The sequence below is a fragment of the Phyllostomus hastatus genome, unplaced genomic scaffold (assembly GCF_019186645.2).
Source record: "Phyllostomus hastatus isolate PE091 unplaced genomic scaffold, TTU_PhHast_1.1 phas_contig_98, whole genome shotgun sequence".
In the NCBI taxonomy this organism is placed as follows: domain Eukaryota; kingdom Metazoa; phylum Chordata; class Mammalia; order Chiroptera; family Phyllostomidae; genus Phyllostomus; species Phyllostomus hastatus.
In genome coordinates, this window is record NW_025333999.1 from 3688495 (window position 1) to 3712498 (window position 24004).

The following is a 24004-nucleotide window of genomic DNA, read 5'->3' on the forward strand; positions in this document are numbered from 1 at the left end:
AGAATACCAAGCTGGGCCTGAAACTGCAGAGAGAGAAGGACAAAGATGGAGGGAAAATGAGCAAGGAGAAAAAACAAGGGCTCTGGGACAGAAGAAAAAAAAAAGCTGAGGAAAATGACTGCTTCTGTCTCAAGAAAGTGAAACATGTGGTTTTCCAAAACTCCACAAAACAAACGAGGCCTTGTAGATTATTTAAGGGAAAATAGAAAAATACATACAGAACCTCACTCACATATACGGTATTCAAAAGTCTTCGAGGAAACAAAATAATTTGCCCAGCCTGAGATGGGCTTCTTAACCGGCCCATACAGGCCAGCAGTGAGACATCTAGAAGCACAAGAAGTTATATCTTTAAAGGCAGGGCCACTGTCTCGAGGTCTCTTTATCTTTTAAAAAATCCTATTTATCCACATCCTGCTTGCTTTAAGGCCTAGATTTATTTTTTTAGACCCTGGACACTGCTAATTATACATATATCTCCATGCTAATTTGGATAACTATGCACAGTTAGTGCAGATAACTGACAAAGCCCACACAGAATTACCAGATATTTCAGTATCCATTTTATTCCCGCGTATCGGCAGCCTGGGTGAAAAAGGACGCAGGAAATTCTGAAAGGCCACAAACAGAACCCCAGTTAGTCTACTCTAGCCTGCCCAATTCCTGGCATTTTATAATTCAACCTTGGCCCAAACCAAAAAAGCAGACTTTGACTTCGTATCTCTGAGGTCTCCCACCCTGTCCCACAGAAGAAGGGACACCAGAAGGCAGGGGCAGAGATGGAGAGAGAAACCGTAGGCAGAAAAAGGAAGGGGCCCGGGGCTGCTTGTCCTAGAGGTGGGTGGGGCCTCCCCTCTCCCGGGGCCAGGCTGGAAGAGGTTCCTCAGCCAGAGTAAAATCATCCAAGAGTCTGGAAATCCAGGCATGGAAACCAGAAATGCACACTGCGAGGAGGCCCGGAGAATTTGGACAAAGCGGGTTTTTGGCTGCCTTGGGCCTGTTTTTCTCTGCTCAGAAAAGGCAGCCCCAGCACGCACGGGTTTTCAGCGTTCCCATGCAGGCTGAAAGGATTTGCCCCACACCCCAGTGCTGGGTCTAGGACAGGGACTGCCTCAGAATCAGGCTGCACACTCCTCTCCCATAAAACTGTCCACCCCCCCTTCCCTTCCTTTTCTCCTCCTGACTACAAACCGGGAGCGGTGGTCTGGGATCTGGCCAACAGGCAGCCTCATTCTGGCTCTGAACACTACCCTTCTCCAGGCACATCTCCCCTCACCCTCCTGGCATGGAATGAAATAGGGTAGGAACAGGGGACTGGGGGAGACGATCTATTCTCTCTAGTGCAACTGGAAATTGTTTACTTTCATCCTCTACAGGGAATGGGAAACAAAAAACCCTAGTCTTTAATTCATTATTTAACTTGAAACTTCCTTGTGTCACCGCATACAAGTAAAAGCTGGGAAGGCCAGAGCCCTCTCCTCCAGCCAGGGGTGGGGGTGGCCACACGGGGGTGAGGACTTCCGCAGATTGTGCGGGACAGATGACGGCCCCGAGGGCTTCCAGAGGCAAGGGCAGTGCAGAGCCTGAGCCTCACCTACCTCCTTGGCCCGGAACGAGTCAGTCCACAGTGGCCAAGGGCCAGGGGTGTAGGGAGAACTCCACAGGCTAGCTTCACAGGTGCCTCCAAAGAAGAACTACAAAACTGACCAAAGGCCCGGGAAGGGGAGACTAGCACGTAAAGATGAGGTCTGCGCCCAGAATACCATGTACATATCTGCAGGGCAAGAGAGAGGACCAGAGCAAAAGGCAAAATGTTGAAAACTCACCGGAGGCCCAGCTGCCAACTGCCAAACCCAGAAAAGGCTTGGGGATTATCCAGGAAAGATGTTCCTCTCCCTCCCCCCACCACCACTCCCCCACCTCTGAGACTCCTCCCGAGACCTCCCCAGGGCCTTGCCCGAGCTCCGCCACTATCTACTGTGATACCCCTTTGCTTTGCTGGGTTTACTCCCTGGCCACAGGAGAGATCCCCACCACAGGAGAGTAGGCCCTGGTGAGAAAGGAGAGTTTCTCTCAGCCCTGGTGCCATCGCCCAGGCTGCATTCCCTGCACCCTTAGCCCAGAGAGAGCCTCTTCCTTGCCGTTGCTTCGGCAACCTGCAGCGCCCAGAGCCCTGGGCGGAGAGCTGGGTGGTCGGGATGAGAACAGCCCCGGGTTTCCACAGCTCCAGGATTCCGGAGAGCTGGGAGGGCTCTGGCTGGGCAAATGGCTTCCCCAAAATGTACAATTTTAAAAGTTGGAAGACATTTTTCAGTCCCTCAAAACGTATTGCTCCCCACAACTATTTTATTATCAGGATCATTGCCAAGGAAACCAGAGAATCCTCGCACTCCTGGTGTCTAGCCTCCGAGGAGGCTGGCACCGGGGTGCCCGAGGCGCAGGACCGTGCCTACCTCTCTGCCACAATCCGTTCCTCCGGCTCCCTTTCTCTCTCCCCCTCTCTCCCCCTCCGCGTCCTCCAGCTCCAACACAAACTGTTTGCACGGGAAGTCTCCCTCTATGACCCGATTCAGCACACACAAGAGAAAACTGTGGGCGACAGACCCAACGTCCTAACGAACTTGAGTTAATTAATGCTAAGGAAGAAAAGAGGCGCCTTCGCTCTGTTGAATCACGGTTCACTAGCCCTTTCAGTTTGCTGTGGGTGGAGGAAAAAAAAAGAGGCTTTTTGGTTCAAATATTTTTGGGGGGCGAAGGGAAAACAAAAACACCGCAGAAGGGCTGCGGAGGGCGAAGCTGTCAGTACCTGCCTGCTGGGAGGAGCAGAGGCGAGGGCAGCGGGCAGCGGAATCCTCCCCCAGCTTCTGGCCTGAACTGCTGTGGTAGGAAGGCCCAGAAGGGGGAAAGAAGAGTGAGGGGATTATCGGTTGATTTCAGGCCTATTCAAATAAATTGCTCCAAAAATTAATCTGTCAGACTATTAGAAACTATATATTTTTTAAAGCCCAAACCCAACAACTCGACTTGAGCAGAGCCGTGAAATGTTTTAACAGTGCAGAAAACCAAAGTATGGATGGCACGCATACAAGAAATTTAAGTGTGCAGGAAAAAAAAGAAGAGGTGGCAATAGGGGGGCAGGAGAACAGCTGCAATTTTGCTTTCCAGATGTTGACAGCAAAATGTAATTGGCAAGAAACTTCCTCCTTACCACGTTTTATCCTTTGGTCCTAAGATGGTAAAATCCTACAGCCAGGCCTTCGCCTGCAGTTGGTCTGCAGGAACTCCGCACGGCACACGTGGATGGGTCAGGGAGCCTCGTGGGCCATACTCATAGGAGTTTTATTATCAGCCCACTAATTTTTACAAGCCCTTCCAACATCCCTTAGCAGGAAGATCTGAGCAAAGCAAGCTGGAAGACAGTCTTATTTAAATTATTATTATTTATTATTATTTAGTAATGCACAGCCTTTACTTTTGAGGCTGAGCCTCCCTTCTTTTTTAAAATAAACTTTTTAACCGAAGTGTGGAACATATAAAAAAGAGCGCACAGTTCTAAGTCTGCTGCACGATACATTTTCACAAAGCGAACACACCTGGGTAACCCCACCCAGGTTAAGAAATAAAACATTTTCAAAACGCTGAGTGGGCCTTGAGATTTTAAGCTATAAAGTTGTCGCAATTTATATGCCTTAGAAATAGCTCCCGCCCGCACCAGAAGTGTCACATTTGTGCACCATGTACACGCACATATTGTAAAGCACGGTGAACAACTCCTGTGACCCCCTGAAAAGGAGTAGCGAAAAGAAGCCCCTGGCCGCCTCCCTGCTGCAGAGGGGTTCCTGTGCCTCTCGCTGTGCCTACCCAACTCCGGTGCCGTCAGCAGGCGAACCAACTGCGCGGCGGGGTTAGCAGGCTAGCAAGGTCTGTAGGCAGGGAAGGACAAGCAGGGATCACCGAGCTGAAAACCAGCCGGCAACAGGCAGGACCAGGGGCCTCGATGTGTGTGATATGTGTGCGTCATGAGGGAAAGGGCCCCCCCCCCAAGACTCGGGGGTTCCTGAATGAGAACCAGTCAGGGCAAACCACTCTCAGTCCCGTCCGTGAAAGCCTTGCCCCGGAGGAAGGGGGTGGCAGCGGCAAGAGGGGGCCAGGAGGGTGAGGGTCCTGGGCTGTGGCTGGGCTGCAGCAGGAAGGCAGGCCCGGCCCTGTGGCATCTGCCTCCCCCTTCCCTGGCTCCAGCCCCAGCTGGCTCCCCACCTCACTTTCACTGGCACTAAATTTACTTTGTAATTTTAAAATTAAATTTTAAAAAAAGCAGAAAAGAGAAAGCACTTCAAGGCAAAATACCTCCCACAATATCTCTTGGGGGGAGTTGCTTATGTAAAAAGACGAATGCAAAGGATCACTAAAAAGTCTAAGCACCGAATAACAAGGAAAATAAAAGAGAAACACATTTAATTAAAAACACCTGAAGCAAATAAATAAATAACTCCCTCTGCAAGGCAAAGGCACTGCACAGCCACTGGCACAGTGTCACCACCCCTGCCCCCATTTCTTCCCCACTTTCCCGTCTCTCACAGGCAGCGAGGTCTCCCCCAGCACCACGGAAGCCCCTTCCCCTTTCTAGCTGTCCACCCCACCCTGGGGGGAAGGGCCAGGGCAGTCTTTTAGTGGCCCACCAGCCCGGAGCAAACCTCTGCGACCCTGACAAAGAGCCCCTTTCTCCATTTCCCAGGCCGGGCCAGTGAAAGCCCTGGACCCTGCTCTCCTGCTCCAAATCTAGGCCCCAAGGCGGTGGCACTCCCCTGGGGCTGGACGCCAGGCCCATCCTAAGTGGGCTCTCTCCTCTGCCAAGGAGGGTCTTGAGGACCACATTTTCTTTTCCTATTTCGTATGGAGCTGGGAAGAAAAAACTGTTCAGCTTGATTAAAAAGTATGATGTGGGATCTGAGCTCTCTGAGCCTGTGATCTTTAGAGACACTTGATTACTTGATCCTTTTTTGGGGGGGCGGGGTGCCAAGTAGGCGTGGAGATCCCCCCACCGGAATGACTCTCCCACCAGCCCACCGCCTGGGAAACGCGCCCTCGGCTGGCACCGGGGTACCAGAACCCAACTCCTTTCTTCCTTTCTTTCTTTTTTAAATCGCTCTAGTGCAAACCAGGCAGTGGGTCAGGGCCCACAGGCGGGGGAGGGGAGAGGAGAGGGTTGTTTCTGAAAGAGGGTGAAAAAGGAAAGCGGGGCTCCAAGTCCGGGAGGAGAACGAGAACGCCGCCGCAAGTTTCCCGGCTTATGCCAGTTTGGGGATTTGCGAATCAGACCGGAGCGGAGGGGAAGGCTGGTGAGAAAAAAAGCCTGCATTAAAACTAACCCGTTCTGCCTAAAAGCGCACTTTCCACTCCTAAATAAGACAATGCCGAAGGGAGAGGAAAGACAAGTTATTTCTCACTCTTTAATTATTCCAATGCTTAGCATTATTTTTTTTAAAACCACACACATTAGCCAATGATATATTCTAACCCTCAACAAAGCTGGTATTTTTCTCTGATTACAGACTTTGCCGTGGCAAACCCGGGCTCCGACGACAGAGGCAGCGCAGAAACGCACTTCTAAATGAGACACGATTTTATTAAAATCATAACAATCCTTGCAATTCTACAGTGCCTTTCCAACAGCGGAGTCCTGGGTGCCCCATGCCCGGCTCTCCCGGGAACCAGCGACCGAGAGCCCAGCAAAGAGGCAGGAAAGACTTGCCAGCTCCACGGCGTGCCACGGGCACGTATTTTTCTTTCTTTTTTTAACAGCCTGTTTCCACCATTCAGCCTCCGTCTCACGCTTTTTTTTTAAGTCACAAAACTCCTTTAAATTTTTAAAATGTTGTTTTAAAGAAGGAAAAGATGACCCAAAATAAAAAGGGGGGACAGGAGCGAAGTGTGGTCGGGGGAGTTGCCGCTAGCAGGGGCTGCCTCCGCGCCAGGCTCGGAGCACAGGGGGAGCCCACTCCCGTCTCCTCCCCCCAGCAGCTGGGGCAGGGTGAGTCATCTGTACGTGGAAAAGGGAAAGGACCTAACACTACCAACACGGATTTAAGTAATTTAGGTGACAGAAGTCAGGTTTATGACTGGTTTCCAAGGGAGCTAGCTGGGAGGCCTCTGGGTGCTTTCTCCGAAAGGCCAGGGGCTGCAAGAACTCCGGGGGAGCTGTGGAGGACGTCAGGGGGACACTAGGCTCCTCTTCCAACAGGTTAAGTCGGTGGGCATGGGCGCACTGGGCAAATGCACTTTTCCATCTTCTCCCCCGCCTGCCGAGGAAGCGCTGCAAAGTGGCTGATGGCGATCGGTGGGGAGGCCTCAGTGCCCCCCAGAGAAGCCTGCCCTGAGAGGGAAGACCATGTTGACCAGAAGGGATCTGGGGGAAATTATAAAAAAAAAAAAGTTTCTTGGAAGCTGCGCAACTCCTGCGGCCTGAAGGCAGAGGACAGGGAAAGGGAAAGCGCATTTTCTGCCACTTAGTCACATCTCTTCCCCATGCTCGTTGGAGGCCAAACGCCCCCAAACCCAGCCAACCCTCCAAACAAACAAAAATCTCCCCTGGTAAATTTCCCCGCCCTTATTCCCCAAAACGAGGCAGCCTGGGGATAAATGAAGAGGCTCCTTCTAAGCCTGGGATCTGGAGGAGGGATGCACACAGTGCAGGGGAAAGGTGGGACCCTCTCCCAACCGACGTGCCCGAGTTCCCCTCAGATTCCGAGGCATTAACACCCGAAGGTCCCCGGAGTAGCCACAGAATAACAGGGCTCATTAACATCAATTTCATTTTCAAAGCCCTCTGGCGCATTATCGTCAGATACCAGGGTGAGCACAGGAGGAGGAAAACCAAGGCAAAGGCGCCCACGAAACTGGGGACTGAACCGGCCTAGAGGCCAAAGGCCCCGCTCTTGTTGAGCCACTTCTAGCAGTGGGCTTTGACGCGGCAAAAGTCCAGCACCCCACAACACAAGTCAGGGCAGCCATCAACACCTACATGGAGTCCCCTGTGGGTGAAGTCCCCTTTGGGGGGTCACGGTGAGGGCGGAGCTGGGGTACTGCCGGTACTGCCAGTGCCTGCGTAGTGCGGGCTTTGAAAGACGCTAGGAGGGACTAATCCTCCCCCAGGGCCTACGGAGCAGCAATGTTCTGCGGTCTCGCCTGTCCCCGAAGTTCTTTCATACGCTTTACCCACGTCCCCTCACTTGCCCAAGGGGAGTGGTCCTCACTCCCGGACCAATGCCTGAAGCACCTTTCCGCATCAGGGGCCTGGATGCGTCACTTCCCGGCTTTTGCCTCTCTCAACGTGCATTCCTGACTTTGCGCTGAGCCTGCTTATGGGGGCTTATGGGCCCGCTTATGGTGCACCATGGTGCACCAGGGCCCCAAAGCCCCCACCGTCCGCACCTTTGAGGCCATGCTGTTCTCTCCCACCCTGTGGTTTAAGGTGCAAGTGACCAAAGACTCTCAGCGCCCATGCTCTGCAGGGGGAAAGCACACAGTCCTCCCACTGTCTGAGCCCAGGAAAGGTCTCCTCACGATCCGCACTCACCCATGCTCCTCTCCAGGCCTGAGACAATTTCAGCCAGTCTGGGAAATACCACCCACAAAAAAACACCCGGGAGGTGAAAGGAGCCCACAGGCAGCGGGCACCCGCCAACCAGTGCTCGTAGGGGCTAGCATACAGAGCGTGGGCAGCACGTCTCTGCCAGAGTTTGCACAGGCACATGAGGTGATGCACAAGTAGACTGGAGAAGCTTTGGAGCCTTTAAAGGGGACAAGAAGGGAGGCAGGAGGACCATCCAACTTTCTTTAGCCAGGTTGGGGCATCAAAGCACAACGGTTGGGGAGTGGGGCCATCTAGAGCATCCTGGGAACACCCCCACCTCCACTCAGTGATGTGCTTCTATTTTAAGATATCTCACACCCCTTCAAAACCCACCCACATTTGCTTTCTGAGGTCCATGGAGTGTACAGGGAACCGGCCTCCATGCCCAGGGCGCACCTGAGGGGAAGGCCAGAAGGGCTAGTAGCTCATAGCCTGAGCTGCCAAGCTGTACTCAGGGGTGCAAATGGAAGTTCCACCCTCGAAGGGGGGGACATTAAATGGCCTCTTTGTGGAGAGAATTGTGGACCGTCACTCAGGATTAATTTAAGCAGCAACAGCAAACATACACCAAAAAGCAAGTATCGCTGCCAGCACCCACCCCCGCCATTGTGCCTTGGGGAGGGCTGTGGAACTCCTCAGTGTGGCTCAGCCTTCCGTGGGGGAGGGTCTCCGGCCTTTAAGAACTTGGAGCATCCACAGTTGGAGGGGAAAGGCTGCTCCCCACTCGTCCCATGTTCCCGCTGGGTGAAATGGGTTTTGCAGATCTGAGATAAAGCCGAGTGGGGGTGGTAAAAATCCAAGTACAGATGAAGCGGGAATGGGGGAAGGTTCTTACATATAAATATATATATTAAAGTATAAATTTCTGATATAAATATAGCACATTCAGGGGCACTACTGGGCAGCTCTGGAATAGCTCACCTGCACCCCAAGGGCATTTGTGGAAACGGGTGTTCTAAAGGAAACGGGGGCAGTGGGAATCAGGCCTCGGCTTCCTCTCCTCCCCAACAATCTGAATATGGCTTTGGAGCCAGGTGCCCAAGGCAGCCTGGCAGGTGTGCGACTCACGTGAATCACACGCATGTGCAGGCTGGGGAGGTGCATGTCTACGTGGGCCTGGAGCCACATGCGTGGGCACTGGAAGTTCTTTCAGCCTCACCGACCCACCTGAGCCTGGGACCCCCATGAGGGTATAGGGGCAGTACACGTACTGAACCCAGAATGGGTGCAAGCAGGAGAGAGGGTGGACGCATGTGCTTACACTTGGACCCCCATCTGATGTCAGGCGAGGGCGTGTTTATAGGCATGTGTGCTCCCCAGCCCTCCCACTAGGCTGTCAGACCTGGGTGTGCATATAAGCTGGAGGTTCCTGGGGTCCCTGTCTGGGGTACCAGCCAGGGGTGTGCTGGCAACCCCTGACCGAGCCACTGTACAAGAGCATGCTTATGTGTTTGCTCATGCCCCAGTGCCCACTGGGGTGTCAGACATGGGTGTGCACGCAGCTGGGTGCCCAATGGGGCACTTGCGCGTGCTTTAGGAGTGGCCACGTGTGCTAGAGCCACCATCGTGGCTGGGCCGAGCCCGGATCTAGCCTGAGCGGGCCAGGGGGCAGGGCCTGCCATTCAGCTCCTCAGCGGATAGGTGGATATTGTTGGAACCGTGTTGGTTTTGGCCCAGGCGGCTCTAATGGGGGAAGCCCCGGGGAGCAGGCGGAGGTGGAACAAAGAAGGAAAAAGTGAGGGAAGGCGGACATCAGAGGAGGAGGAGGAAGCACCCTGGAATGCGGAGGGCCCTGGGGAGTAGGCTTGGGGAATAGGGGTGCAGAGCCAGGAGGCTCCAGGCTCAGACCCTGGCTTGGGACTTAAGACCTGCCTGGCAGCCCATGGCTACTAGTCCCTCTTCACCTACCCCCACCCTCTGTGGACAAGGACAGAGCTTTTGAAAACCCAGAACTTCTCTGCGTTCCAGGACCCTAGCCCCAGCCAATGGGCTCTGACACATGGAATCTCACAAGACTGCACAGGCTGCAGCCACTGCAGGCTACAAGGAGCCAAGTAACATTTGGGGTGGAGGGCATGGCTCAAATTTCCTCAGCCTAAGTTAGGCGGTTTGAGGCCCCTACCCACATTTCTTGGCTGGGCTGCTTAGAACCTCAGTTTTTCCAATCTGGAGAATGGGAAGGGAATTCCCATGGGGAAGGCCAGGCGAGGGAGCCTCAGGTGGATAGGAGTAGGTTGAAAAGCAGGATGACCTGTTTGAGTCTTGCTTGCCCCTGGGGGCCTGACTGAGTAATTCCTGCCATCCCAGTTCCAGCCCCAAGACCTTGGCACTTGACCCCATGGCCTCTGTTCCTCATCTGTAAAACGGGTTACTCATACCTGCCTCGTATTGGGATGGATGCAGGAGGTCTCGTGCACCCGCCTGCTGCCCTGGCATAATTGCTCTGGAGTTGGTAGCTGTTATTTTTATTGTGAGGAGTCTATGGCTCTGACAAGCTGTGACGCTTGGTGTGATCATGTGAGGCTGGCTGTGTGTGCAACTGTGCCGCTGTGTGTGTGCGCGTGTGTGACAGGTTGTGTGTGAGACTGTGCGTGGACGACAGATTGTGCCGGTGTGCGGCAATGCCTGTGACAGGCTGTCACTGTATGACAGACTGCGGGTGGTGGGGTGTTGCGAGTACCGACTGTGAGTGGAGATGAGGCAGAGTGTGGGGCTGGGCCGGGGGACCCCCACAAACCTATTTTGGTGAAGGTCTGGCTGACAGTGAGACGGAGGTTTTTGGAGGCTGGTGGGGGGCAGTCCAATGTCCTGTGGGGCCTTGGCCTTTCCACTGTGTTCAGCGGGACCCTACCTGCTTGCAAACCTCCGATGGTGACAGGTCAGGGACCCTATGATACAGCTTCACCTTCACCCACTGTGTCAGCTCAGGTGCCCACCCACAGCTTCAGCCTGGGTTTGTGGGATCCCAGGAGGGTCATCAGTGACCTCCGGGCATGATGGACCCCAGGCCTGGCTGGCTTCGGGGAGGGGCACACCCCGAGCCTGTTTCCCACACTTTCCCTGAGCTCCAGACCTAGGCAGGGCTAGTGAGACCAGGAAAAGGAGGGATTTGGGAAAGCAAGAAAAGCCTGGGGAGAGAAGGCAAGGAAACCAGACATTTCACTGAGTGCTCTGGAGAAGCCAGAGCTGCTTGAGGTCAGGGCCTCCGGTGGGGTGGATGCACATCAGGGCAGCGAGGTGGGGACCGGCAGCCACGCGGGCAGACAGTGGGGGCCCTGCTTGTGCAGGCCCCACGTTCAGCACCTGGAAAAGCTCAGGGACATGCTCCACAAGTCAGTCCTGGCAGAGGGAGGAGAGAACCCACGCACTCTCCTAACCCAGCGATTTTCAACCCGTGCACCGCAAGAATTTTTAAAGCATGCAACACCTGACTATTTAGTCACGGGCACTGACCTCTTTTCCCTGAGATTGTCAAATTTAAAAAATGACAACAGACAATACAATAGCTGTCTGCTATGAGAATCAAAAGTATACATATTTTTGTCAGGTTGGCAAAAATACACACTTTTTGGTGTGCTGAAGAATTTTAGTAATTAGTTTGTGTGTGCCACAAAATGGAAAAGGTTGAAAACTGCTGTCCTAATCAATGTGGAATTCTACTTTGTACACCACTCAGGCCCACTTCCTTCTACAACTAGAGAAACTAAGGCCGGGAGAGGGAAGGGAGCCTTCTGAGCACCCACTCGTGCCCAGGAGACCTAAGAATATAGGTCTCCAGGCTCTCAGAAACCTCACCAGCTGGAAAAATCCCAAAGCCCATGGGCCAGGGGCAGCACCCTGGGAAACCCGCCTTCCCCTTGGTGTGCCAATGTTTGTGCTGTGTGTGTTAGGGTATGTGCTCTGGTCCGCAGCTGTTGTGTGCCTGTGTGCAAGCCACAGCATGATGTGTGTGTCCCTCTGTCGGAGCGGGCCTCTGTGTGTCTGTGTGTCCGTTTAGGGCCAGCTCCTGCCGCTAAGAGAGGAGAGGCATCAAGCACCCCGCCCCCCCCGAAAGTGTGTCTTTGATACTTGCAGCCTCGGCAGCGAAAAGCAAGTTTCCACAGGGCCGTCTTGGGCTGAGGCCAGGCCGTCCTCAAATAACATTTGAAGTTACTTAGCAAACTTTGTTTAGTGCCGAGAGAGGCGCAGGCAGTGGGCTGGGGTGGGGGGGGGCAGTAAACCGGTTCCTCCAAAGGCCCTCTGGGGCACAAGTGCCCAATATGGGGCTTGGTTTCCCACCTTAGCTCTAGGGAGGGGAGCAGGAATCTTGAAGCCTTGGAAGGAACTTGAAGGAGAAGGGGTCGGGGCATCCCACCAATGTAGCCTCCCTCTGGAGGCCCAGGTCCTGGGCTGGAGCAGAAATGCCCACCCTGGCCTCCTGGGGGCCCAGAGACTGACACCGGGCCCCCAGAGCCCATCAGAAATGGGAGGGTCCACCCCTTCTCTGCTACCCCTTTTCTGCAACCCCCTCTGCCAACCTCAGGGTGGGTGGTACAGACTGGCTTGGAGCATGTGTTCCCCTCCAGACACACACACACAGTACCCAGAACTCCTGGTGCCCACATGCCTGGCTCCCAAGCTCTCACTCCCAGGCAGCAGAGAAGGCTGGAGAGCCAGCAATAGCAATGGCGGAAGGTTTGGAAATGGAGTTGGCACTTATGGGAGGGGGCAGGGGAGGAGATGCCAAAATGGTGAGCCATTACAAAGAAAGAGAGGGAGGGAGGAAGCAAGCAAGAAGATGGGAGCCAGGCAGGCATCGTCACCAAGCTCCCGGCTGCAAAGGGGCAGTGGAAAAAGCAGCCCCGGGCCCTTCCAGTGATCGGGCATGGGGGACAAGTCCCAGGTGGCATGGGACAGACAGGGGCCAGGAAGCACCCAGCACTCCCCAACCCCCACCCAAGCTTCGAAATGGAGACTGGCAGCAGCAGCCGCTCGGCTCTGCCCGGGCATGGGGTGGGGGTGGCAGGCAGGCAGGGCGCCAAACCAAATGCCACCAGCCTGGGCATGGTTGTTGCCAGCCGACAATGCTGACCCCACTAGCCCCAGTCCAGAGCCCTCACGCCTGGAGCTTTGGGGTTGGAGAAAGATGGGGGCCAAGCAGGAATCCGGGGTCCAGCGGACAAAGCCAGATCTCCTCAAGCTGTGGGCAGGTCCCCAAGACCCTACAAAGATGGCGCCGCCTGGCACTGCCAGGGTGACAGGCTTCGGTAAAAATAAACCAGCCCGCCCCGAGGGAGCTAAATCGAGGGGCCCAGGTGGAAGTGCCACTCTAGGCCGCCAGCTGCCCCTGCCCCACCCCCAAGCTCGGAGTGGCAGGATTGAGAATGCCCGGTGCCCGTCGAGGCCCAGTTTCTGCACAGGAGAGGCCCCGGCCATCTTGTCCCTAAGTGCTGGGCAGGCAGCGTAGGTTCTATCCACAGTGTGGAGAACGGGTGGCCTCATGCTGCCGCAGAAACAGGCCACGCGTTCTGGACAGATGATGGACCGATCGTGCTAGGCCACATACCCTTCACCTCCAGACTGCCTCTCTGAGAGGGAAAAGGGCCTGTGTTTGAGCTGTGGCAGAGCAATGTTGAATTGAAAGCCAGCCTCACAGACCACCTCTGCTAAAACCGCAACTGCCTAGCATGTCCGCGGGTCCTGCTTTCTTCTCCCCACACATGTATTGCTGTCTTGAGTACTGGACCATCTCTTGTTTATCGGGTTCACTGTCTCCCCTCCCACCTTGGCTGATTTTGCTCCCTACTGAGGCCCCAGGGCCCAGAACAGAGCCTGACACCTAGGAGGTGCTTGGCAAATATTTGCCGAAGGAATGCACAGGCCCCTGGCTACACCCCCAGCACATGCGCTCCGGCTGGGTGCCCAGCAAAGTGTGGGACAGGGTGTTGGGCCCCGCAGGGGTGAAGACAAGCCTGGTCAGTGGGGGTACAGAGGGGGTGAGATGACCATGCACTCTCATTCTGAGAGCTGGACAGAAGGCCTAAACGTCAGAGCAGTAAGGAGGGTTCAATGTCTGACAGCTGGGGCAGCTCCAATGGGGGCACACAGGGCCAGAGATTTAAAGGCTGGAGAATAAGCTGCACTTCTTTCTCATCAGTGGGAGATAGGATGGTGGTGATCAGAGAAGGGGCCCAGGCTCCACCACCTCTTAGCCCTCGACCCTGGCACTGGATGCCTCTTCTCTGACTGTTTGTCATCTATAAAATCAAGCACTTACATCACATAAAGCACTGTTTTTAGAGCACTTTTCTGTAAACCAACTTCTCTAATCCTTACCACAACCCTATAAGAGAAGAAACCGAGGCTCAGACGGGTTGAGTAATTTGTCCAAGGTCCCACAGCCAGTGAGAAGCAAAGCCAGGTTTCAAACCCAGGAAGTTGGCTTAGGGTTCCCACTCGCCTAACGATGTGCAAATGTTCCAAATGTCAAAAGTGCCAAAGTGGAGAACCCCTGCCCTAACGTACTGTCAGACGCCCACAGCAACACCCACAGGCCCAGCTCACCTTCCCGTGGAAGGGCACTCTTAGCACGGGGGACAGCAGAGTGGGCACACAGCACCCTTTAATGGTCACTCAGGTTTTTAGGATAAACACTCATTTTGTTATTATCCTACAGGCTTCCTCCCTGTATAATTCTGCCAGCCATCTTCCTTCACTCTTTGTCCAGAGTCAGAGGCCACAGGATCAGTTGGACAGTCAGTACTGTTGAGTATAAGTCTTGAGTTAGCCTCACTCCCACCCCAAACTGTTCCCCCAGCTGCCGGGAACAGGACGGTGAGAGCAGGGCCCCCGGCCACTGGGCCTGCCGCTGACCCCACTGCTGAGGCCAGAGGCCGGAGTGTCTTCATCAGGGTGACATGTGGCCTCCCAGTTTTCGACAAACCAGTGCAGGGATTCAGAGCTTCAAATTCTACCAGGAGAGGTCGGGCTGGTTGAATCTGCTGCTCAGAAAGAGCCAGGGGCGCACAGGCCAACAGGAGCTGTGAGGAGGGCATGTCTCACCTCTCAGGCACCATTTCCTAGCAAGGCCAGATGTGGCCCAGGTGTGAACTTGTGTGTGAGTGTGACCCTCGTCCCTGTGTGCTGGGGCAACATAGGGCTGTGTACACACCACACCGTTTGTGCCTGGACCTGGGTCCTGGCGAGCAAGACTGTGTGAGACGCTGTGTCAGCTGGCCTTCTATGTGTGTGTGATGGGCGTCGGGGTTAGCTCTGCCCATGTGTGCATCACTGTGTGTCTGACGACAGAGCAGGGCTGACTTTCCCCACTTCAGCACGGCCGATATCTGGGGCCGGATCACTCTCTGTGGCGGGGCGTCCTGGGCACCGCGGGGTGTTGAGCAGCAGCCCTGGCCTCCACCCACTAGGTGCCAGTGCGCAAAACCCCCTCCAAGTGTCTGGAGACAACCAAAAATGTCTCCAGACACTGCCAAGTGTGTGCGTCTCTCTGCGCGCCTCAGAGTGTGTTGCTGCGCGCATGTATGCGTGGGCTCCTGTGTGTCTGGTGGGGGTGGGGCGGACCAGCGCCGCTGTGTGTGTTTCAGGGGGTCTAACAGCGTTGCTGCACGCTCGTGCCGTGTGCTTCTCACTGAGTATGGGGCTGCACACTCCTCTGCATCTGACAGTGGCAGTGAGTGTGTCTGTGCTGGGTGTCTCACAGCATGCTATTGTGTGGCCATGTGTGCCTGCGGGTCTGCGCCCCTAGGTGTGCTCCTGCACCAACATGCTCAGGTGTGGCAGGTGTCTCTAGGTGTCTGTGTTCTAAGAGGAGCACCTTTGTGTGGGGACGCCCGTGTCTGTGTGTGCCTGATTCAGGGAGGTGTGCTGTGCAAGGGTGTGCTGTGCCTGCGTGTGACAGCACGGTTCTTTGTGCCTGTGTGTGCTGGTGAGAGAGCGTGACTTGGTGTGAGATGGACCTGAAATAAACCCCAAGGCAATTTGACCAAAGCCCATATTCAGACAGACCCTCCTGGATGATTTGGCCCCTACCCCCAGCTACTGCTGCTTCCTGAGGCCAAGGAGGTGGGGTGTGCCTCTGCGCTGCCCCTGCCTCTGGCTCAGCTCCCTCTAATCCTGGTGGGGACAGACCCCCGCACATCCTTTGCCCGATCTGTGCTAAGAAGGCTGGCACCAGACTGTCAGCCAAAGGGGGCAGAGTCCTCAGTGGTGGTGGTGGCACTGCCCCCTGCCCGCTGCTGGCCACCACCCCCAGCTCCCTTCAGGGTGAAGCCCAGTGGGGGGAGAGCTCCCTAGTGCAACCCTGCCTTCCGATTGGCTACAAAGCGCCGCAGTGCCCGCCACCCGCCTCCCCCTCCCTGGCTGGCGCAGCCACATCAGTAGTGGTGGCAAACGCAGCTCAGAGTTCTGGGCACAGCTGCGCCTCACAGAGGCCTGCCAGCCCCACCAGAAGCCAGACACCCCAGCTCCGTGCCCCCCGACCCCTCCCCACATGCCTGTTTGCCTGTCCAGCCAGGCCACACAGTCACCCTGGCCGCTGCACCCTCAGGATGCCAGGCCTGGTCCCCCCAGCCCCCTCACCCACCAGACCTGTGCTCCCTTGACCAAGCCCACTCTGGAGGGCCCAGGTCCCTGCACACAGCCACTCCCACCCTCAGAGGGGCTCTTCAAAAGGGGGAAGCAGCGAGGGGCGGCAGGGAGAGGGGGAGCTAGCCCTTCTTCTTTTAGTGAGCGCGCCCAGAGCTGGAGCCAAAAATCGAGGAGGAGAGATATTCAGACAGAGCCAAGAAGCGTTTGGCAGGAGGAGAGAGAGAGCGGGAGAGAGGGAGCAGGAGGAGGGGAGGAGAGAGGGAGGAAAGAGAGAGGGGGAAGAAAGGGGGGCCTCAGTTTCCAAATCCATGCTCTTGGAGCCTTGGAGGGACAGCCTGGGGTGTGGGGCCCAGGACAGACCTGGCTATGGGGGTAGTGGGCTCAGGCCTGAGAGACAGCTGGACACCCCAGCTGGCCAGGCCAGGACGGACACAGGCAGAAGCCAAGATCAATGCACACCAACAGACAGAGGGAGGCCTGTGGGCGGCCCAAACACACACCCGCACCTCACCACACAACGGGCTTCTGTCCATGCCGGGCCAGGGGCACGGGCGGGGCCCACAGCAGGGCCACCATGGCTGCCCAACCTCCTGGGAAGCCATGGAAAGGCCGGCGTGCTCCCAGCTGCTGCCCTGGCCACCACAGTGGGCATTTCACACTATGTTGAGAGGCCAAGAAAGGCCAGGGAGAGGCACTCGTGTGGTGAGAACACACACTGATGGTCACAGGGACAAGCCCAGGATGCACAGGGCTGTGGGGGCAATACTCATAGGCACACACATCCACACGTGAGCCACACAGGCCCACACAGATGGGTCGACACGCATGGTAAGGCACAGGGATACACCCCCTTGCGGTGTGGCCGGACACCCAGTGGACACAATGAGTTGTCCAGGGACACACCACACAGTGGCACCATGATACAAAGACCACATCAGGCGCCTGACATGCACAGTGACACACACCTCTGTCACCCAAACACACAGAGACAGAGTTTGGGGTGACCCTCAGACAAGCAGCACCCAGTGACAAACACCTGGAGGCACAGGGACATTGGAAAGGGACCTACGCAGACACATAGCCATTCACCAGAAAATGGTGGCTCTCAGGCCCAAGATGCTGATGAACATGCTCAAATCTGGGAGAACCCAGGTAGCCACTCACAGCCAGCCCCCTGTCCCTTCGCCTCCACAACCCGACCTTTCAGGCAGGAAAGGAAAGGCACTGCTTCCCCCGACCTAGCTGAAGCCCTGCTCCCGGCGTTGTATCACAAGGAAGCACAGACATCCCGGACTCCTCCTGTCTTGGCCTAGCGGGAGGAAAGTGCAAGACCCCAGATTCTTCGTGCTTCGAAAGCAGAGGATGGGGACCAAGTGGATAAAAGGCTAGGCTCCCAGTGGGCTGGATGTGAAGGCCAGCAGTCAGACACGGAGTGCCAGGGGGACTTAGCCACAGCCACGTCTGCCCGCCACCCCTGCGCACACCCACGATGCCCACTGGACCCTGAGGAGCACTCACACATGGCCCCACACATGCATCTTGTCCCCACGATGTATGCTGGTGACAAGGACCCGCTGCAAATGCAGAAACGGCTTTGGAGCCATGCAGGTATCCCTGAAGCCACGATTAGGACCTACCCTCATCTCCGGGCTCTTTGTCCCATTCACATTTATGTGCATACACACTCCTGCACACTCCGCACGAGGTCCCAGAAACCAGACCCAAAGCGGGCCTGGGTGCTATCAAGACCTACATTAGGGAAAAGACCAAGGCTACTAGAGCCCCCAAGAAAGGCACCTGGTCCCCACAGGCCTTGTCTCTCTCCACCTGCCCCATGCTCCCCCACCATCCTTGCCTTGTACCACCACTGCCCTCTGCTTGGCGTACAGGACCCCAACAGAAGGAAAACTGCTAGGCCATGAATGGGCCTCCCTCCTTCCAAACTCTTCTCTTGCTTCCTCCTCCAGGTAGTTCACTTAGATTTCTATGTTTGAGAGGTGTTCAACCTTGCCTCAACCCCACTGAAGCAAATTTTCCTCAGTTTGGAAGGCCTGGCGTGGTCTAATCATGGTAACCAAATGACTACAAGTCATTGTTTCTTGAGCACATGCCACCTACGAGCCCGAGCCTAATCACAGCCTGAATGTTAGGCACTATTATTGCCCAGTTTACAGACCAGGAAAATCCTGCGCTTCAGGTCACAGGATTAGAAGATACAGTGCTGGCGCTCAAATCCTGCACTGTCTTATGGTAAAGCCCAGCTCTCAACCTCTGCTCCCACATCTTCCATCCGAGAGCCCTTGAGGCCACACAAGACATTCCTAGCTGGGCCAGGACCCCTGACTCCAGCTCCCAGGAAGAGGGGAGCACCCTGTTCCCCATTAACCCAGCATAGCCCTCAGCTCCGAGCTCGACCCAGCCTCAAAACATCTAACGGAGCCCAATGCAGGCCCAAGTGTCCTGCCACATCCCAGCTCATGATGCACACACCTCCCACCCTGGCCGTGGGCATGAAGCAGGCAGGGCCAGAGCTGGAGAAAAAATATGCCATAAAAAGGAGGCTCCAGGTGGGTGCAGCACGGGAAGCAACAGCATCACAGGGACAGAAAGGTGGCCACGGAGACCCAGCGAGAGAGCTGCAGGGGCACATCAGGGAGGCCCCAGCCCATAGCCCTCCCCTAGAATGACTGTGAGCATGGCTTCACAGAAACAGGGGTACATAAACATTCTGCTGCTTGTGTGACTATGTGGCAGGAAATGCCGGCAAGCATGTATGTCTGAGGGTACATGCATGTCTGTGTACACACCTGGGTGAGCCAACAGCATTGCGAAAAGCTGTATGTCCATCCATCCATCCATCTTGCGTCTGTGTGAGCAAGTGTGGGGGTGAACAAACACTTGAGTCAGCCTGTGTCTGAGTGTGTCTAGGAGGTATCGCCATGTGTCTGTAAGTCGACATCAATACACACGTTCCATTTTGAGGAATGTGCGTGTTTACATGTGTGTTGGGCAGGGAGGGAACACAGGTCCACCATCTCCCATGTCTGTATGTTTGCCAATGGCCATGTGTCTGGACATCAATGTGAACATGTCATTTATGTCCCCTTCTTGGCAGTAGCGGCAGTGTACATGTGTGTGACCGCATTCTGGTGTGCATCTCAGTTTATTTGGAGGGGGAGTCCCATCCATCCGCTTCCCCCCACTGAGCACTCAGGTCTGCGGCTCTAGTGGGCTCAAGCAGCTCCAGCGAGCACCCCGCCCAGCCGCCCTGGATTTCGATGCTTTTTCCAGAAGGAGATTTCCCCCCCAATCCTTCCCCCTCGCCCACAGTGCCTTTCCCTGCCAGGGCCCCGCTGCTCCAAGCTCGTTCCTGCTCAATCATTTATTGACTTTAAAATCGAAGCCAATTCTGGTTTGAAAAAAAGGGAGAGAGAGAGATGGAGGCCAGAGAGAGGCAGAGAGTCCGAGATGTGGGGTGGAGGGGAGCAGAGATGGGGCCAGAATCAGAGACAGACAGGAGGAGATGGGGACAGTCGAAGGTGGAGAAGGACAGAGACAGAGAGAGAGAGACAGCGAGAGAGAGACAGAAACAGTCTGGCAAGACAAACTATGGAAGCAGAAAAATTTATAAAAACAGAGCTCTGAATCCAAGAGATGTAGCTCTCAGGAGGGGCAGACTCCGCTGACCCATGGAGAGTAGCCGCCCACCCAGACTGACTGCTGTGCCCCCCAGCCACCCTGGCACGCTCGCAGCCTGGGCCTGTGACGGGGCAGCACTCTGGCTCCCTTCTGGAGTGTCACAAAGTCAAGCCCTGGCGGTTACCCTGAGTCTGGGGGCTGCCCCAGCCATCTTCCTGGACTTGTCCCGGTGGATCTGCTGGCAATTCTTTCCCAAGGTACTGCGAAATCTGAGGGCCCAGAATCTCACCCGAGCCTCAGGGGGCAGGCCAGGCAGCTGGACTGGCAGCAGGTGGGCAAGGAGCTGCTGGGGTGTGGGGTCTTGGTCCCACTAGTCCCTAGACACCAGCCATGCAGGCCATCCACGCATAGCCCCAAAGGTGGCCACGGCTCAGACCCACCTAGGTGGGCAGGATCGTCGCGTGGGAAGCCCAAGATGAGGCGCAGACGTGGGGGTTCCCATGCTGCCACAGTGGTCAGAATGCCCACTCACACCTGCATGCAAATTGCGATACACATGTGTGATGAATGTGTACCTCACTGACACATACTCACACCTGTACAGGAAAACCTGCTCCCTCGGCGCCCCCACACACGTCCATGCCACACAGGCCTGCCTATGGCCAACCCCCAGGGGCCACACGCAGACCACAAGATTGAGGCACACACATACTTGCATCTGCTGATACAAGAGAGTGGCATGGCCATGGCTGACACCCATCCCACACATACCCTCTTGCCCTGCACTACACACCAGACCTGCACAGCGCCATGTTCACGTGGACTCCCACTCCCAACAGTGGGCACACTTGGCTCACGGCTAGCAAGACTCAGACCCGCAGAGGGGACAATTGGGACCCCAGGCCTGGTCTAGAGATTCTCCACACACGCAGGTCCTGCTGGTAGGCACCGCTGAGCAGCCCCCAGGTGCACCATCTGCGGAGTCATTGTTACCAGTGTAGGCCTGGCCCTGCAGGCAGCGCTGCCGAGGCTGTTGTGGGACTCTGGTCAGCTCCTCCTGTGCCCTCCCGGAGCTTAGGGCCACCGACTGCGGAGGGTGAGGTAGCAGTGCAGGCGTCCCCGGAGCCTTTGCCTCCGCGGAGCCGAGCGCGGCTCAGGGAACTTCGCTGGAGGCGGGATGCGCTCTGCCGCGCGTCAAGGTCGGCACTGTTCTGCCCGCCTTTGGCCCGACGGCGTGGTCGCAGCACTGTCGGCGGCGTCCAGGGCTGCCTCCCGCCCTCTCGCCTCTGGGTGGCGGGACGGTATTCCCCCGGCCCGCCTGTTCATCGCGCGGCAGCCCGGGAAGCGGGGGCCGGAAAGTTTGTGCCGAGAAAAGTTTGGAGGGGGGCCGGCGGCGACGGCGGCGTCCAGGGTCGGTGCAGAGGCGCGGCCCCGGCTGGCAGCGGGCCCATCCCTCCCTCTCCTCCCCTCCCCTGCCCCTCCGAAATTTGGGAGCCCCGCCATTTTCTTAACCCCGCTCCCATGTGAAGCCTGAACAAAGACTTTGGGGAGACGCCCGGACCGCTCGACCCGCCCCGGGCACCCCGGCCCAACACAGGGGCCGCTGCCACGCATGCCGGCTGCTGCCACCTTCTCGAAAGGCTGCACCCGCCCCTGGGATCACCACCGGACCCAGTCCCTAATCCGCGCGGGCGGGACCACCCCCTGCCACTCTTTCACCCCTTCAAACACTGCCAGAGGCCATGCTGTTCAGGTGCCACCACAGTCGCCCACAGGTCGGCGGGAGTCCCGTTGCCCACCGCACCCCAGCCGAGCGCGCGCGCACACACACACACTCACACGCACTCCCGATCCAGGGCAGCGCCACGCACGCAGCTGGCCACCCCCGAAGACCCCAACAAGGATCTGTCCGTGGCCAGGTTCGCACGCGCACAGTGGCGCCCGCACGCGTGCCCCGACTCCCCACAACACGGCTTGCACCCCTCCGCCGCCCGCGGGCTCACTCCCCCAGCCACCGCGCGCCCCCTCGGCTCGCCCGCCCGCCTGCCCGCCTGCGCTGCCGGCCGGCCTCCTGCGCCCGCTTCCCTCCCCGGTCGCGCGGGGCGGCGGCCGGTACCTGGGTGAGGCAGTACGGGGAGTACATAGCTGGGCGCCCGGGCGAGAGCGCGGCGGCCGGCCGCGGCGAGGGGAGGCCCGGCAGGCGGTGGCCGAGCTCGGACTCCGGCTCGGCTACTCCGGCCTCCGCCGCGCGGCGCCCGCCCGGCCCACGGCCCCGCGCTCGGCCCGGCGCCGCTCTGCGCTCGCCGTTCGCAGGCTCGGCCCCGCCGGCTCCGGGGCCGCCGCCGCCGCCGCCGCCGCGCTCGCCGCTGCCTCTCGCGTCCGCCGCCGCCGCCGCTGCGCGTCTACTCCATGCCGCCGCCGCTCGGCCGGTCACCCTCGCCCGCCGCCGCCGCCGCCGCCGCTTCGCTGTGAAAGTGAAAGTTTAGACAAAGTTTGGAAGCGGCGCACTCCGGGGAGAGGGAGCTGGCGGGCGGGCGGGAGGAGGGGCGCGGGGAGGGGCGGGCGGGCGGGGAGCAGCGGCCGGCGCGCGCGCACACACACACACATACACGCACGCACACACAAGCGCACACACATGCAAGCACACACACTCGCGGGGGCGCACACCGCCACGGCCACCCCGACACGTGCTGGCCCGCGTTCCAACGCAGACACACGCTGACACACCACGGGTCTCAGACCCCACCGCACATGTCACGTACAGAACGCATTACCACACGTTCCACGTTCAGACAACAAAGCACACGCAGACATCTACGAACACACAGCATGCACACACGCCCGGGTGCACCATCCACACGCGCGAGCAAACACACACACCAAGATTAGGAATCCAACCCAGGACCCACACACTGACAGGCACACAGGCCCCCCCATCACACGATGGTACTGGCACACACGCATTACAACAAGAAGCCATGTTTAGACACCCAGATACAGACAGATACACGCCAACATGGGCCTCACACACACACACACACACATACACACATCAGGGCCTGCTGACAGGTTTGGATTCATGCTGACACATTGATGCAGGCATGATCACACAGCCACACCTTGCCATGCCACAGACGCTCAACTCCTATACATGGACACACATAGCACGAACACAAAGCCACGCCAAAATATCTTGGTAGTTGTGACAATACAGAGGACACACCCAGGTACGCAAAATGACACTGACAAAAGGGAGATGCACACCATCACACAAATACACACTGTCAGACACCTGGACGACACCTGGACATGCAGGCCAGACAGCACCAGGACCGCACTGACCCTGTTACAGAGAGAAGAGATACAAAGTGTCATTGCTACAAAGTGACATTTACAACACACACACAACACACACCTGATGCCCAGATGTACCCTGAGCCTCCAGCATGCTAACAATCTTGACAGCCAGTCGCCTGGCAATGCCCCTCAAAGAATCGCCCAACCCTGCACACGGGTGCCACAAATGCACCCCAGCTCCTTCCACACACACAGCACACACTCACACTTGGCTCAGATCATGGACACGCACAGATCTCCCAGGGGCTGCGCAGCCCATTCCACAGGGGCAGAAGGGGGCATGAAGGCCTCAGGTATATGAACACCCCCCCCCGTGAGGCTCCAGTCCCTCATGCAGGCCCCTGCCCCCCATTTCCAGAACAGAAAGGACCTGGGGGAGAGATGGTGCTGAGGTCCCTGGCATCGGGGCATGGGGAGCCCTTGGGTGACCCCTGCAGTGGGTGGGGAAGTGGTGCTGCAACCCCCAGGCAGCTCTTGCTGAGACAAAGCTCCCTCCTGCTGCCAGGTGCAGCCAGCACCTTCTTGCCCTCCCGGGCCAAGAAGCTGTGGCAATACTCAGCTATGCATTGTCTGTTAGAGGGGTGTTGGTGCCCAGGTGTGGGTGTGTGTGTATGTGTGTGTGTGTGCAGGGCCGGCTGTGTGGGGGCACAAGGGTGTGTGTGCATGTGTGTAAAAATGTCCCTCTGGGAATGCTCCCGGTCACGTGTGACCATTGAGGCAGGGTGGCTGTAGTTGTGTCCTCAGATGTCTGGGTGGGTCTGGGTGTCCTCTGGAGGAAAAGAGACATCA

At 57.0% G+C, this 24004-nt stretch overlaps 1 protein-coding gene across 1 annotated transcript in view; it reads right to left on the bottom strand.

The window, feature by feature from the left end:
- Positions 1–22368, bottom strand: part of NFIX (nuclear factor I X) — a 92650-nt gene extending 70282 nt beyond the window's left edge. The window contains exon 1 of the mRNA XM_045852855.1: positions 21975–22368. Within this exon, the coding sequence (XP_045708811.1) occupies positions 21975–22001 (27 nt within the window). The 5' untranslated portion in view covers positions 22002–22368. The remainder of the gene's footprint in view (positions 1–21974) is intronic.
- Positions 22369–24004: the final 1636 nt, after the last annotated feature.